The 17,598-nt window shown below is 35.6% G+C and overlaps 1 protein-coding gene across 2 annotated transcripts; it reads right to left on the bottom strand.

Annotated features, from left to right (window-relative positions):
* Positions 1 to 7,042: 7,042 nt before the first annotated feature.
* Positions 7,043 to 17,519, bottom strand: LOC112056493 (isoleucine--tRNA ligase, mitochondrial). Of its 2 annotated transcripts, XM_052887328.1 has the most exons (13): positions 17,278 to 17,519; positions 15,733 to 15,855; positions 15,142 to 15,358; positions 14,481 to 14,625; positions 13,933 to 14,040; positions 13,094 to 13,296; positions 12,576 to 12,742; positions 11,319 to 11,552; positions 10,545 to 10,711; positions 10,215 to 10,353; positions 9,611 to 9,765; positions 9,080 to 9,214; positions 7,043 to 8,415 (listed from the first exon to the last, which is right to left on the bottom strand). In XM_052887328.1, exons 1-13 carry the CDS (start codon positions 17,470 to 17,472, stop codon positions 7,557 to 7,559), a joined length of 2,847 nt encoding a protein of 948 aa, XP_052743288.1. In that variant the 5' UTR covers positions 17,473 to 17,519; the 3' UTR covers positions 7,043 to 7,556. The 2 variants fall into 2 exon arrangements, with proteins under 2 accessions (XP_052743288.1, XP_052743291.1); XM_052887331.1 differs by lacking the exons at positions 15,142 to 15,358; positions 17,278 to 17,519.
* Between the last annotated feature and the right edge of the window lie 79 nt (positions 17,520 to 17,598).

The raw sequence follows: 17,598 nt of genomic DNA on the forward strand, positions 1-17,598 counted from the left end.
TTCAATGACATTTTTGGCTGGTGGGAGGCTTCGGCCGTGGCTAGTTACCACTCTACTGACAAAGACGTACCGCCAAGCGATTTAGCATTCCGGTATAATGTCGTGTAGAAACCGCTTCCATCTTAGATTGAAAAAATGACAAACTAGCAAACTACCCATGGATTGCGAATCCTACCTGCAGGCTAATTCACAATGTTTGACGTACCTACCTATGCTAGTTGACATAGACGAAACTGATTATATGTAACAAATGCCATCCGGTGCCGACTGGTGGATATCATACAGTAGGTAGATGACATTTCTCAATAGATTTGATGTTTATTGTAATAGATTGATATTAAACACCAAAGTAGTGAATTGGTCAGCTGATGATTGATGTCGAGTGACTATGTATGTAGGTACCTAACCCAAGAAATGAGAGCCTTGGAAGAGCTACAAGTTTGTTCTATCATCATATTTCTGACTGTAGAAAGAGAATCGACGTGCCACTTGGCTAGGGGGGCTGAGCTGGGGAATCGAACCCAGGACCACTCTGTCGAGAACCACAACACTGCCAATATAATCAGTTAAATACATTATTTAACCACATAAATAAACTATTTATTTGTAGATAGGTATAGATGAGCCGTGATAGCCTGATGGATATGACCTCTGCCTTCGGATTCAGAAGGCGTAGGTTCGAATCCGGTCCGGGGCGTGCACCTTGAACTTTTTAGTTATGTGCATTTTAACAAATCAAATATCACGTCTCACAAACGGTGAAGAGATAAGATCGTGAGGATTGTGAGAGAAAAAAACATTGTGAGAATTTTCTTAATTTTTTATCTGTGTGAAGTCTCCCTATCAGTATTGGGTCAGCGAGGCAGAATATTGGCATAACCCCTCTCATTTCTGAAAGGAGACTCCTACTCAACAGTGAGCCGAACATGGGTTGCAATTGATGATTATTCAGGAAGACGAATTGTTTAAAATGCTACGTCCATGAATGGTAGCTATCCAGTTAATATTTCCTAGTTAAGATTGTGCAATATGTAATTTGGTGGTTACAAATGGTTCTGGATCTCAGATTCTGAAAAGTTAGGAGCCTGATATTTGGGTAAATGATATTTCAAAGCGTTAGCTTCGTTATGATTATACAAAATAAGCAATTTGTAAAACTTTTCTCGATAGTTTATTTTTTTGAAAAATACATGTTTTGCTCACATTTTGCTTTCAATCTCAGGAAAAGCAAACTTATTTTCTTAAATTTTTGTTTTGTATAGAAAATTAGGTATATATCTTGAACATGGCCATTTTGTTTTTCGGTATGTTGTTTAATTTACTTGTAATTAGGTAAAAATAGTTTTGGCGTTTACGTCATATTGCGTCGCGCGTCAATCGCTCCGTGCTTTTCACTCACGTGAAAGTCATAATTCGGCGTCTCGTTTGCGCTTCGAATTGTATCCATATCTTACCGACACGCTGCGCGCTCTTAATAACAATGATTTACAATTTACATTACCAAATAGACGGTACCCAACCCAGAAACAGTAGTAAACATGACAATTAATTCACTGCCATCCCCTTGACAAGCGGCCGCCGTCACACCTGCTGCCTACCCGCATTAAATTACGAAACGGATCAAACTATTGTCACTATACTAAACTGCAATTTAGGGCAAAGTGCCACAGACCAGGAAGTCCTGGGGACCTGACTGGACATGACAATGAAATATTGAATTTTTCTTTCTTCCATAATTTCTAAATAACATATATTTGTGAAGTTACACTCCCGTAACGTATTTATATATATATATATAAATATGACTACGACCGGCGTATAAAAAGAAAAGGTCCAATGCCCACCCTAGGATTCTAGGCCGATTTGAAATTCTATGATGGATTCATTTTCATTTTTAATATTTGTAATGTAGGAATATTTTAATCATATTCTAATACCTAACAAAATATAAGTAGAAAGATAAATCCACAAACACCATAAACGATTGTTTTATAAGGAGTGTCGACTCAGCGGTAAATCAGGGCCAGGCCCACCCCAGGCAATAATCCTAGAATACGCCAATGCGTTAAGTCACTCCGCCACTAGCAATTACTATAGGGGGTCTACGCTCTAAAACCCCCTCTCTAGGAAAACAGAAGGTTGTGGTTGTGCCCTGGAATAATTAAGACGAGATAAGTGTACCACTCAGATGATAATCAATTCAGTAATTTTACGAAATTCAGCATACGGACAAGATCATTTCAGCATTCATTTTCATTTCAGCATACAGTTAACAATTTAAAATATTACGGGAATTATATCTTTAATTTATCCAATAAAGTCGTACACTACACATAGGTATTCCTACGTATATTTAGCAAAGAATACGTATACCTACATCATCTACGTGTAGTCGCAATAAATATGAACATTTCTTTAATCTGATATTTTTCTAATCATCTTGTACCGACTCATAAATCTATGGTTCTAATCGAAATTCCGTAGAACAATAAACACTAGACAGATGTAGCAACTTATACTAGCTCGTACGTCTACCTACCTAACATCAAAGATATTCGACTTGCTCGCTCGATTGTCACTAATCGACGTGATACACGATCGAGTATTCCGGACGTCCGGCCGGTATCCGGCCGCTCTCGATTATTAAACAATCGATTACGACTGCTCCAGTATTTATGAGATACGACCACTTCCAAATTCAAAGGGGATTTGGGGTATTGATTATTGAGTACAGTATCTCCTGGTTGCTGTAGAATGTACCAACTAGTGTGTACGGAGGTGTGCACAAGGTGTTTGACTAGGGTATGCACTATGTACAATTTGTACGAAATGGAAAATTCCTTCTCTAATGCAGATTCGTAATGAGTTCTGAGGGTAGGCACAGCATTTTGCATATATAAAGTGCACGCCACTGACTGTGTGTAGGTTGCTAGTAGGTACCTATGTACGATTAGTTTATAGGCATCTTCTTAATTATTCTTTATGTGTTACTACCTCAGCAGTTTCACTCACATATTTCCCGTTTCCCGTGGAAGTAAGAGGATATAATGTCCTATTGTAACTCATTGATAATGTAATTTTGCATTTGAAAAAGAATTTTTAAAATCGGTTCAATGTTTTAGGCGTGAATTGGGCGTGAAAGCGTAAAAAGGAAACTTACTTTCGCAAATCGCACTTAAATATGTATGGAGAAATGGATTTTCAAGTCGTGCTTCCCTTGTGCCCACAACTTCTCTCCCTGCACGATCTATTAAAGTTAATTAGTGAAGGTAAGTAACTATCTACTAATGAAAATAAAATAAATTAATTCACCGCTCATACAGCACAAATAGGGAAACTAAAATAAATGAATAAAGTGTTGGTTTAGGTTCTTCTACTAACTAGAACAATGGCGTTTCGGTCCTTTCAAAATACACCCCCTGTTATAAAATACAATAACACATTATATCCTTTGATTGGAAGATGGTTTTGTAACATTCACAATGGGGTACCTACCTTGTTTAATATTAACAGCCAAGAAGATATTATATTAAACCCTTTTTGGGATTGCACCCTGTTTCGACCCCGGTTCGGATAGGTGAAAATGTTATTTCTCTTCAAACAGTATCTACCTACCTGATTCCCCCCTCCTACTTATCTGAATTATTACTTTCTCCGTGCAGAAATCGTGTCACCTTATGTTATAACTCCATATTTTTCATGATAAGGAGGAAATTTTCCTCCGAATTTCTCCCAATTTTGGTCGGCAGGACAAATCTTGACTGGGCTAAATGTAACCTTCCCTTAACTCTGTGGTGCATGGAACCGCTTACCAATTTTTCGTGCTGACTTTACTGAATATCATGCTCTTTCTCTTTTTTTCTTCTCAGAGCACCTGGTCGTACCATCCTATAGTTAAACTTCCTAAACTTATCAGACCCGGTGAGGGTGTCGCTATACAGGAAGAAATTTTTTTAAGTACGGATATTTTTATATTTTGTACATAAACAAAATTTAATGAACACGTATTTTTTCTTTTTTTTTTTTAACTCAAAAATAACAAAGTTATCGTTAGCTAAAGTTATTTACGTTTAAACAGAATTTGAGGGTCACCCTATCGCTGTACTAGGTAATAGGCAACTACAAAATCAGCTGGTAGGTAGGTTAGCGAGCGCCCGCGCCGAGGGCCGTTGACCTTTGTGCGTTTATTTTATTTTTGTTTGATACCTATTATTTTTATAATAATTAAAGGTCGTCACTTTTGAGCTGAGTACCGATATTCCTTTCCTACTTTATTGGGCTTAGGACCATCAATAATGCCTGAAGTGCATGCGTAATAATAATAATAAAAACTATGAACTTTCGATTGAAATAATGAAATACAAATGATGATTATTATTACGCAAGCTTTTGCATTAAAGGCGTATTTAAAAAATTGTAATCAGCATATTTACATTCATCAATGATATCTACTTACTAAGTTTGTTTTTGTTAATTTGAAAATTTTAATCACTGTATTTTAACAATTGTTCGAAATGAAGTCCATTCCTTTCAAGGCACAACCGAGCACGTTTTAATAAAATTTTCATTTAGTTTATTTATAACACTTGTTCCTCACATTAGGCACTGCGGGGTTCAGGATTCCTTGGGCTCGTGGCCTAGGAACACTCACTCTAACATTGTGCAAGCTGCACGAAGGCGTTCATTGCTGAGCAAATACACTCGCCCTATTTCGTAATAGTCGCGATTTGAAAATCCCGACATAGTAAATGCGCAAGCGACGGCAGATTGTCTGTCTGTCACTGGTCGCCCATCGGCAATTCGGTAGGCGTCCTCAGGGATTTTTCGATCCCCTCACCTCTGCCACCCCCGTCAGTCGAAGCCGAAGCGATATGCCTACGGCCGGTATTTCTTTGTCGGCGTCTTACAAAGTGCCGCCAGCATTTGCGCAGTTTGTTTGGTAATGTGTCCATTATTTTGTTATTTCTGAGACATAAATTGATAAAAAAAAAAATACATAAAATGTATCGAACTGTTTGTAGATTTATGTTCTATTAATGATACTGAACCACGAAAAAAAATATCGGTACTAAAGTCCGAATCACCCTGTATAATATTTTACTTACAATAATTTTCAAAATGGCGACAGCCGCTACATTAGCCCCAACCTACAACCTACAGGCTACAGCCCCTGTATTTTGTAAAATTACAGCGATGTGCCATCGCCCATTTCCATGTTAGTGACATTTTATTTTTTTACATTCTTTAGAAAAAATTGAAACTTTTTAGTGTAAAATTTCATCTCAAACGATGAGTAGTAGGTAGTGTTCTATATAAATCTTTAGCTTTAACTTATTGAGCTATTCTTTTTGTTTGAACATTTTGGCAATATTGAACCGTAGGAAGAAATTCCAAAACGTAGCTACTGTAAACCAATGATCCCTTAACTGTCCGTCATCTTCATTAGTAGACTCCTAATGACAGTCACGATCCATCTTGGTACAAAATTCTCAGCAATACAAATTAAACAAGCCCAAACACAAGGTAGCTACCGTAAACCGTTAAGGGGCTTCCTTAATTGACCTTGGTCTTCATCATCAGACCCCTAATGACATGCACAGCCCAACTAGGTAGAAAGTTCTCAGCAATACGAATTAGTCAAGGCCAAACACAAGGTAGTTACTGTAAACTGTTAAGGAGTTCCCTTAATTGTCCTTGGTTTTCATCACCAAATCCCTAATGACAGTCACAACCTATCTAAGTGGAAAGTTCTCATTAATACAAATTAATCAAGCCCAAGCACAAGGTAACTGCTGTAAATCGCTGAGGAGTTCCCTCGTCTGTATTATGGCTCCATCATCAGATCGATTTTAAACCTTCATGAAATTGTAGTGCTTTAAAGTACTAGTAGGTAAAGTTTACGAACACACTAGGCACCCCATATAATTTTTGAAAGTTCTCCTCAATTTCTCCAGGATTCCATCATCAGATCTTGACATGATGGCAAAGGGACCAAATGGGGAGTATACCGTTTCGAACAAAAAAAGAATTTTTGAAATCGGTCCAGGTGTCTTCGAGTAATCGGAGTACATACATAAAAAAAAAATACCGATCGAACCTCCTCCATTTTGTTTTAAAAAAGTTCAAATTTTAATAAAACTTGTAGGCCAATATTACATCGACGAGTACAAAATAGCGGAATCACACCTTATTCCGCCCAACGCAACTAAACAGACAGCATTTACGACTAGGTATCTACCTACTGCTATTGGTAAACATTAGTCGTAGTTAGCTCGTCTCGAGCTATGTCGTGGTGCGTATCTTAAACCCTAACGTTCCAACCACCCAAAACGTTCAGCTTTTATAAAATGTTAAGTTATGACCAAACAGGCTTTACACAAAAATAAATACTTAAACGAAAGACACGTGAAAGATTCTTGAAAATATTTCCGTATACCAACAATACACAGCACACGAGTCCCTCAAAAGTATTCTCTATTGCAATAATAAGCTATGATTAAATTCCGAGCGTGTTGCAGCGAGCGAGCCATCAGTTTTGTATTGTTGTGGCATTCGTTCATATCGTGTATGAATAGCGACATTTCTCTGTTATTAGGTACGAAATACCAAGCGAGTTTATTTATCAAATTGTTTAGTATTTGTGAAGTTTCAGCATGGAGAGGTTAAGTTATATTTATATATTTTAAAGAACATTTACCATATCTTTAACCAATATTACATAACATTCCCTTCTTCAATCAGAAGATATTTATCATGAGTGGGTAGCGGACGAGGATTGAACCACCACCCCTCGGTGGTGAGTATGTCCCCTTTGAGCTATTGAGGCTTCATGTATTACTTTATTGACGTGTTTTAGAATACCTATTTAAGACCGAGTTATATTACTAGTAATTTTTGGGTCAAGTCTGAAGTGGATTTCGCTTTGCTGACTTTAGTCACCTCCATTGTCAAAATAATAAATAGACTTATCGAATTATATATTTTGTATTGTTTTTTCAGGTAGGTATTTACGAGTAAGGTTTTAAATACAGAAAATACAAAATTGTAATTTATATAACTTTATTGTAAATATAATTAAATTAAACTCAAATTATTCAACTACCTATACCTACGATGAATATCTTTACAAATAAATATTACATTCTATCACTTGCCCTAGTAAGGGCAACCTGACCAGAAAGATAAAAAAGGAACTATTTTTTTCCGTTATTCCATACAGGCGTCTAAAATACTTCCTACTAATATTATAAAGGCGAAAGTTTGTGTGTAAGTGTGAAAGTGTGTAAGTATGTTTGTTCCTCTTTTACGCTGCGGCTACTGAAGCGTTTTGGCTGAAATTTGGAATGTAAATAGATTTTACTCTGAATTAACACATAGGCTACTTTTCATCCCGGAAAAATCCACGGTTCCCGCGGGATTTGTGAATACTGAATTCCACGCGGACGAAGTCGCGGGCGTCCGCTAGTTATTAAAATAAATAAAAACCCCTCTAAATCCTCAAACTAGGCTTTTTATATTTCTGGTCAAGTATACATCGAACTTAAAATATTTTCGTTTTACATTAGTAACGATAAGACTTTTGCGCACCTCAAGCACCTGTCACTATCGTCTGTGGAATTATATTTCCTACATCTCAAACATTGGCGGTTTTTACTCTGTGTCAATATAATTTCTCGTTCCCCGCCGTTATTGACCTCCAAATTGACAGATGACAGTTCTAAAATTTCACACAAAACACTGTCATTCAGTCCATCATGAACATTCAAACCTTTTAATTTTTCATACAAATTCGAATCTACCCTCAAATTCAGTTGTAATTTTTTCAAGTTTTCGTTCTTTGCTAACCTGCACACGTCTTTTTTGATATCCAATATCGCATCCATTATTGAAGTTTCGAAATTATTAGTCTTTAAAACTGGTATATCTTTTGTGAAATAAAAGGGATTTTCATGTAAAGGATGATAAAGCCACGCTTCTTCCACCAAGTGAGGCAAAATAGGACCTAAGGCCTTACAAATAGAGATCAAAGCCGTGTGTATTACAAGCTGGGCTGACAATCTTTCGTTTGAATTCTTTTCCGAACAATATAATCGATCCTTTATACAATGACAGTAAAGTCCGGAAACTTTATTACTAATAAAATATAATACACTTTGCGCAACTTGGTTATATCTAAAATTATTGAAACAATCCACTATTTGGTTTTCAAATTGATGGATTTCTTGTACCATATATTGGTCGAAGTAATTCAAATTCGGTTTTTGGGTAAAGACGGGTTTTTCCAAGTCATTTATAACGCCGAGGAGGTATTTTATGATGTTGCGTAGCCTGATGACTTCGTTCTGGCAATCTTCTAGCAGTTTCTGGCTGATCACTATTTGGGAATGTTGAGTGGCGTGACTCGCAACCCACCATCTACAACACATTAGTAATGTTTTAGTTCACTTGTAACAAAAGAAATCTTTTACACAGTATGTATGTTATTTACCACGAAATAGGGTTCAAATTCAAATAGTAAATTTAGATGTTCGCTGCCATCTATGTAAAACGTACCTAAAAAAGTGTGCCACGATTTAATAAAGGGTTCAACACCGCCCCGATGAAAGATAGCGAATAATCGCAGTCCGCGCGGGGCCACCAGATCTGACTTTCCAAAAGGCCCAAAGGCCCATAGGCCTCAACCCCGAAAGAGGTTGGAAAAGCTTACAGGGGGAGCAAGATCCCCCCGTGACGTACTTAGTACGGAGGCAAAGCCTCGAGGCCCAAATCCCTACCCGTTTAGAGGGAAGACCATTAAGACATCATAAAGGGTAAAACATTCATAACGTTTTAGATGACTATCACATCCTTACTTTCTACAAGTTAGCCCTCGATTGCGATATCGCCTCATTTTATATCGATGATTAAACTGAGATTTTACTGCTTTCCGTTTTGTTCCTTTTTTGTGGAAAATCACTGTAATGTTTAGTTATGACGTTAATGTAGAAAAAAATATAATGATATATGGGGAAAATATGCAGGAAGTAGGCGAATTCAGTGGGCACATCCATTTAATATATGTGAGGATACAATTTGTTACCTAAGTGTGTCCACTCCGTACCCGGGTTGTTTCTTGTCTCCGTGTATAATGGCCTTGGGGTCAACAACGTTGCCAATAGACTTAGACATCTTACGTTTCTTCTCATCCACTACGAAGCCATGCACGAATATTGATCTGAAATATCAATAAATTATATTTTTGGACATAACCAATTTTCCCAATTTAAGTGGAGTCGGCAAAACATGTCTCCTTTTGTGTCACATTCTTGGGTCCACAAGGGCGTAATATAATTAAAATTTGCTAAAGATCAAACTTTAAACAATTTACTGTTGGCTGTTAAGAGTTCTATCAAATAGTTGAAGATATTCATCAGATTTTTCCAACAACCAAAAAGAAAACACCTAGATAAACAAACAAATAAGTTTTTTCAATGAAATTTAGCATCCACTTAAAAGCATGGCATGATTAAAATTTGACATTATTCGAAGTTACTAATCTTTAAAGGGGACAAAATTGTATTTATGACAATAAATTCACTGAATTAATAATGAATTACAAATAATTACATACTCATATGGAGCGTCATCCTTCAAAGCTAGCGAGGTCAGTAAGGACGCCTGAAACCATCCCGTCAACTGATCGACTCCCTCGGAGTAAAGTGCAGCTTTCTTCCCGTCTAACGTCTGCCAGGACAGGCCGGAGTCTAGCCAGATATCCATTATATCCTGAAATATGTATAGATTGAACTTCTATTGCGCAAATATACTAAAATTGCGGTTTATTTCTGTTTCAGCATATTTTTCTTATATGTTCTATCACTGTATTGGATGTGCATAAACTTTAGTTTGATACGTTTTAGTCATGTTCCAAAAGGAAGTAATTACTCGTACATTAGATTTTTATTTGCCACAGATATCTTATATCTAGAGTCGGTGTTAAAAATTGGTATATTCGTATTGAATCAATTATTTTTCCAGAAGCGTCCCAAACAATTCATTTCCAATTTATCTACAAAATATACCTATAGATATATTTGAAATATATAGTGGAAAAGGAGGAACATGTGCAATAGACAGGCTAGTAAGCCCAGAGAAAAAATTTAGAGGCAAAATGGTATTTCGAAATAACATATCATTATACATATCTTGTATAATCTTATAATAATCAGACTTACCTTGCCTTTAGTAATTTCTTCAATATTCAGGTTATATTTATCAGCAACGTCGTTTGGAATCAAGTCTTTGACATCACAAGTCCACCAAACATCAGTCTCGTGTTTATCCACTAATGAACATAACCTCTCTAGGATATCCCTAAAAATAAAATTATTACTCAATCAAGTTCCCCTGTTTATCAGACCAGAATTATGGTACCATAATATTGCATTATCCAGAAATATTACACAAGTAGGTATACCTGAATCCGATCGAACATCAGAAAGATAACTTCCAATATTAGATCCAGACATCCTAACAGCACAATTTATATAAAAATATCTACTTACTCATTCAAAATAACTTCAGTACCCCTGTACAAAACCGGTATAGGCACTCCCCATGATCGTTGTCTAGATATACACCAGTAGGGTCGTTTTTCCAACAGCGCTCTGAAGCCTTGACGTGACTGAGCCGCCGTCGACGGTGGGAGGATAGACACTTTATCCAATACTGCCTAGAACAATGTTTATTAATAGCTTTTTTCTATAGAGGGAGACGAATATCTTAGCATTCCATGGATTCGTTTGTATGCAAGGAGACCGGGACTCCGAGGAGACCGGGATTTGTAATCCTACTCCGACAAATTTTGTATGCCTACAAAAGGACCTTTAGACAGGCATTATCAAGAATTATAAGTTCAATTTGTTTGGAAAAGACGAGATATAGCTTAGACCTAATAACAGAGCGTCAACTTTGAATCGACTTGGGCGTATTCGGAAGTGTGTTGGTGAACTATGTGAGTATTTCAATCGCCGTTGTTATTTTTCAGTGTACACACAGTGTAGTAATAAAATTAAAACCCTTAATGTGGTAAAATTAATAGAGTTAAGAAGAAAAAAAAGCGATTGTATAAGATATAAAGCGCAGTTAGGAAAAAGTTATAGCATCAAAAGCGTAATTGTTATTAAACGCTCCCAATTTATAATTTTTTTTTATGTAATAAAAGTCTTTAAAAAACACAAGAAAAGTTAAATATGTATCGTCTCTTTGTCATATACATCCGACTCAGGAATTCTCCGTTTCCATTTTACCTTAATACAGCTGTATTAAATACAACTTACCAATGCCTTCTCTTTCAAAGCAGATGTATCAATAAACCACTGGTGACTCGCTCTAAGGATAACCGGCTTCTTAGTTCTCCAGTCCAAAGGGTAGGAATGTATGTACGTTCCTGTTTGTATGATGGAATGTTCCAGCATTTTAATCACAGCATCCTGCCCTTCTTTTAGGACTTGAAGACTATCCAGTTTTGGGCCAAGATTTATGTACCGTCCAAGTTCATCTACATTGCATTCCTATGGAGAAATATCTAATTATATTTGTAAGATAGTTTTGTATTGAATGTCTTCTTTATACTACAAAACAGCAAAACACCTTGAACAATGGCATCTTTCATAGTTAACATCCAGGCAACCAATTTCTAAAATCTAAGCATTTCACTTACTTCATTCAATTTCTAAGCTAAGCGGTATCTAAGTGGGTGCCATCTATTTACTGAAATGTACATCTTTAAGGCAAAAGTGAAAAGGCATTATGTGGGAACGTGCGCTCCATGTTAGACTTTTGAATAGCTTTCTATATGGTATGATTGTAGTCATTCGCATTCATAAAAAAAGTGGACGAAAACATTTAATATGATGAAATTCTAATACCAATTCAGATGGCAAAACCGAAACGTTATTAATGAATTTAAAACATTTTAAATGATAATTTAAAACACTTTGAATAATGGTTTTAAATGACCAACTTCACAGTAAATCAGAAATTGCACCACAATGATGAAAGTTTATTAAGTTAATTGGCTCCATGCATATCTTCGCTTCTTATTTGCGGAATCCCAGTCGCAAAGAATCTGTAGGTCTACATGTAACCTACGACATATTTCATGAAGACAAAATCATAAATTGTCAACCAATGTCGGAAATATGGGTCGCATGTGATACCTAATGACATCAGTAAATTAAAGAACATGAACTCGCAAAAGATACACTCATACCACAGTCATATTATTCTTGAGAGCCACAAGGAAGTAAAAATCTTACCACAGTCATATTATTCTTGAGAGCAACAAGGAAGTCAAAATCTTACCACAGTCATATTGTTCTTGAGAGCCACAATGAAGTAAAAATCTTGCCACAATCATATTGTTCTTGAGAGCAACAAGTAAGTCAAAATCTTACCACATTCATATTGTTCTTGAAAGCAACAAGGAAGTCAAAATATTACCACAGTCATATTGTTCTTGAAAGCAACAAGGAAGTCAAAATCTTACCACAGTTATATTGTTCTTAAGAGCAACAAGGAAGTAAAAATCATACCACAATCATATTGTTCTTGAGAGCAACAAGGAAGTCCTCTGGTCCATGCGCCGGCGCCGTATGGACCAGCCCAGTCCCTTTGCCCGCTGTCACATGATCAGCTTCCAAAAAAGGCAGTACGTCAGTAGACAGATTGTTCGTGTATGTACACCCTTGGAGATGATGTCCTGGAAACATTATAACAATACATATAAATTAAATTGAAGTGTTTGTTTGTTATGTCTTTTCTTCTCTTTTAACTTAATATTTACACAATACTAAAACACAAATAAACATTTTTTTTTAAATTTTTGTCTGTCTGTTGGACCGATTTTACTGGAAGATAGAGGAGGTTATTTTTAATAATAGGAGGTAATTGAATTAGCTAGTTTACAATAATAAACCTAATTCATACTAATATTATAAATGTATAAAAGTGTCTGTCTGTGAAAAAGTCTGTTTGTTTGCTTTCACAGCAAAACGGATAAACACATGAACTAAAAATGTATGTATATAAAAACACATTTGCTTTCACTTACCTTCAAACTCAACCAACACAGCAATTTCAGCATTCAAAACTTTCTCCAATTCCAGGATTTGATCTTTAGCAATCAAAAATAACTCCTCTGCCCTGATACTAAGAGTCACAACCGCATACTTCATTTGGTTACTGTAAGCGATCGCCTTGTTTGCTACTAAGGTCCACGGAGTAGTTGTCCATATAACTGCTGATATTGTTTTACTGTGAGATTTAAAATTTATTATTGTATTTTAAGAACCTTTTAAATTCTAACATAAATAATATAAATGAGTATACTAAATACTTATACTTATAAAGGCTTAAAAATATATCTCTAATAATTATAATTATTAATTAATTAGCCTTACTGCAAAAATTTTGTTCATTTAATGGCAATTAGCTCAGACTCCCGACTTTCGAAGTATACACTTCGAAAGTCGGGAGTGTATACTTCGAAAAGTTAGTTGCGGGGATATCCGAATCCCCAAGTGACTACTTGATTTGACTAAATACTTAGATAGCTGATAGAGCCTTACTATAAGTAAGCCTATAAATTATACTCATTTGAATGTTCCCCTCCACGGAACTCTTCAGTAAAAGGCGAAAGATTTATTATAATTTTTTTTATTATTTACGAATAAAATATTAATTGGCCTATTTCATGATCTACGGAAAACAAAAATCTCAGTTGCGCAATATGCAAATCAAAGTAGTAGATATAGCGCCATCTAGCGATGGCCCTATCATTATGCACAACTTGTTGAAAAAAAAAAATATGTGCTAAGCGTACCCAGGTAGTTTATAATGTTAAGAAATTAGACAAACACCTAAATATACCATTATTATTTTATTGAATACCTTAAATGTTGTGCTGGTTCAGGTATTTGCACCATATCCATCTTCACATACACCTCTTTGCTTTTGTATACCGGGTCATATTCCAGTTCAGCTTCAGCCAATGCTGTCCTAAAACATTATGTCCTAATGATTATTACCAAAGAGTTTTTCTCTGCCACACCATGGTCCCTGCATTCACACAGAATACAGGCTTTACAACCAATTTGAGAAAACAAAATGTCTCTGTGAGTAGCTAGTATTACTCTACTAAATACAGAACAAAGGCTGGCTGGTGGGAGGTTTCGGCCGTGGCTAGTTACCACCCTACCGGCAAAAAATACCACCAAGCAAAATCTATCATTCCGGTACAATATTGTGTAGAAACCGAATGGGGTGTGGATTTTCATCCTTTTCCTAATGAGTTAGCCCGCTTCCATCCACATTTATAACAAATATGGATGGAAGCATTCCAGATATATAACAAAAAAAAGATTCAATATGGATACTGTAATCAGAAATATGAAAGAAAAATAATTAATTTATAATAAATAAATATATTTAAAACTTACCTAGTGGACGGAGACCAGTAAACAGGTTTCATGGCTCTGTATATCAACCCAGACTTGTACATCTTGTAGAACTGTCTCAATTGCGCTTGGACATACTTTTTGTTGAGCGTCAAATAACATTGCTTGTCCCAATCAGCCATTACACCTAAAAATATTTAAAAAAAATTATGTACTGTCTAAGAAAATCTGCAGAAGTTGTTGTCCCAAATTTAGCAACCATAGAGCCTTCCTCTTTATTGACAACCAGCTTCAAAAGCTTCAGAGTAATAGGGTGTAGTCCAACCCCTTTATACAAAATAATATGAGGTGGAACCACACCAACGATAAAATGGGATAGACTATTTGTTGTACCCATTCATAACCCAGTTTTTCCAACTTATTGGAGGGGAACACAAATTTATTTAAAAATTAAAATAACTTTAAATATTAATATTTCATAGAAAAAAAGATTTGATTGATTGATTGTTTGCATTGAAGGCTCTGAAACTACTGAACCAATTTAAAAAATTATTTCACTGTTGGAAAGCTATACTATCCCAGAGTGCTATAGGCTATATTTTATGCCCATATTCCTACAGGAACAAGAACCACACGTGAGAAACCGCACGGCGTATGCTAGTATTTTATAAAGTTTAATTTTCTAATACTAAATTATACACACCCCAACTTATAAATGCCTCCTTTTGCTTCTGAACAGTCTCCAAAGCATATGTTCGAGCGATTTTTCTCAATTGTACAGGGTCAGTTGGTTCATTTTTGTCCTTCTTGGTTTTCAGAGCTTTCAATTCTATGGGCGAGCCATGGCAGTCCCAACCGGGAATGTAATGCACCTTGTTACCTTGGACGAGTTGACTCCTATTGTTTATGTCTTTTATTATCTGTGGGTTACATAATTGTATCTAAATTGTATAAATCTAAATATATAAAGGGGAAAGGTCACTCATTACAAAAAACTGCTTGAACAAATATAATTTAACAGGGAGGTAGTTTATAGTTAGATGTCAGCTACAAAGTTTATATTTTTACTCTCATTAATTTATTTATATAATTACTAGCTAACGCCGCGCAGATTCACCCGCGTGGTTCCCGTTTCCGTAGGAATAATAATATATAATATAGGCCTATAGTTTTCCTCGATAAATGGGCTATCTAACACTGAAAGAATTTTTCAAATCGGACCAGCAGTTCCTGAGATTAGGGTGTTCAAAAAACAAACACACAAACTCTTCTTTATAATATTAGTAAAGATTACCTTATTGACAGCATGCCCCATGTGCAAGTCTCCATTGGCGTATGGTGGTCCATCATGCAACACAAACTCTGAACCTGTCAGATGCTCTCTTTGCCAACTGTATAGTTGAGAAAACTGTGCTTTCTGAAAATTTATCAAGCTATGATGTACTAGTGGAAGCCCACAACTTTGCCCGCCTGGAATTCAATCTTTTACAAATCCCGCGGGATCCATGTATTTTTCTAGGAAGAAAAGTAGTCTATATATGTATATGTTAATCTAGAGTAAAATATATTGCCATTCTAAATATCTATCATAATTAAATAACATGCAGACTGCATTTAATAGAAACATGTGATTCTTTGTGTAATTCGTTATCAACCCATATTCAGCTCACTTCTTAGGTTAGGTCAATAGTTCACCATGCTGACCCAATGCGGATTGGCAGACTTCACACACGCAGAGAATCAAGAAAATTCTCTGGTATACAGGTTTCTTCATGATGTTTTCCTTCGTTGTTTGATACACCTGAATATTTGCTTTATTTTCTAAGCAAATTGAGAGAAAACATATTGTTTATTAGTTTTCTCATAAATGTAATTTCATCACAAGATATTCTACTTTAAAATTTTTCTATTCATTGTTTATCTATGATGTGTGTTTAAGTACAGTGTAAAATCACTATCATTCATGTAAAGTCACTCGATTTAATGTCATACTTGGAAAAGAGTAGACATCACATGGCTTTGATTAGTTTAGCTTGCCTTTCATACAATTGTGTTATATATACCATTACACCCACTCGCAATAACTTCAACAATAAAGTAATAAAAAGTACCATTAGAGTTGCCAAAATCAGTGAACACCGCACAGCTGTGTAGATTCTTTTGACACTTCATTTTCTTAGCGGTAATAAATTCCGTGAAACCCTCCTACTACCCTACTCCCACTCTACAGCTACCCTACCATACAGGGGATGAGTAGTAATTCAACTCTACCCCTACTCTACCTGTTACCTACTCCTACCCTACCTCTACTACTACCCTAAGACAAAAATTCTACCAATTGCATTTTTGGCATCAGTATTGAACACTAATCACCCCCTGATAATTATTTGGAACTATATTTCATGTACAGAATTGACCTCTACAGATTTATTATAAGCATGTGTTCACTGTTATTGACTATGAATAAATAATGAACTTAATATTTTTATTCTTTGTTGCTCACAAACTTTCATACTATAAACATGACTAGTAAAAGAAAATCAATGGGTATTAATAAACAAGTTTTACTCATACATTTTTCCATTTAACGATAACTCTCTATATCACCATATAATGTATAGTTCCTTTACCCTTAACTGACGTTATATAGAGTTACACTATATATTTATTTATACTATGTACAGTTCTGTAACTACTTGAGAAAAGATTTATGTATAAGTCGACCAGGCTGGTTTGTTTTGTTGGTCAGTTCCCATTTTATATGTTGGACGTAACAATATGTTGTACACGTTAAATTAATACAAACGTTAATAACTTAACAGAATCAGCAAACTCAAACCTTTTGAATATCTTCTTTAATTGCATTATTCGATCTCGCCGGAAAATTGGTTTTGGGAAACAGAATTGTATGAGAGTATGTTTTCGTCTTCGGCTCTGCTGAACTTTTTGCTCTTGAACACGTTATGCAAGTCCATTTTGCGGAAAATTTTCGATAATTCAGACATAAGTTCTTGAAATTTCGACTTTTTAGCATATTTAAAGGTTAGAAAATTGTTATGACAAATTGACGATTGAGTATTGACATTTGACATAAATAGGCTTTTATCTGTAGCACAGATTAGATATTAGTATGGCATAGAGTAGAATATTGGTCTATGGT

The sequence above is a fragment of the Bicyclus anynana genome, chromosome 2 (assembly GCF_947172395.1).
Source record: "Bicyclus anynana chromosome 2, ilBicAnyn1.1, whole genome shotgun sequence".
Classification (NCBI taxonomy): Eukaryota; Metazoa; Arthropoda; class Insecta; order Lepidoptera; family Nymphalidae; genus Bicyclus; species Bicyclus anynana.

Excerpts from the sequence above, each read along its gene's own strand:
- LOC112056493 (XM_052887328.1), bottom strand. The coding sequence starts at position 17,472 with ATGCTAAAAAGTCGAAATTTCAAGAACTTATGTCTGAATTATCGAAAA. Across the intron at positions 13,297-13,932 it reads GAACCAGCACAACATTTAAG|TAAAACAATATCAGCAGTTA; the intron begins GTATTCAATAAA and ends TAAATCTCACAG. Across the intron at positions 12,743-13,093 it reads TGTGTTGGTTGAGTTTGAAG|GACATCATCTCCAAGGGTGT; the intron begins GTAAGTGAAAGC and ends TAATGTTTCCAG.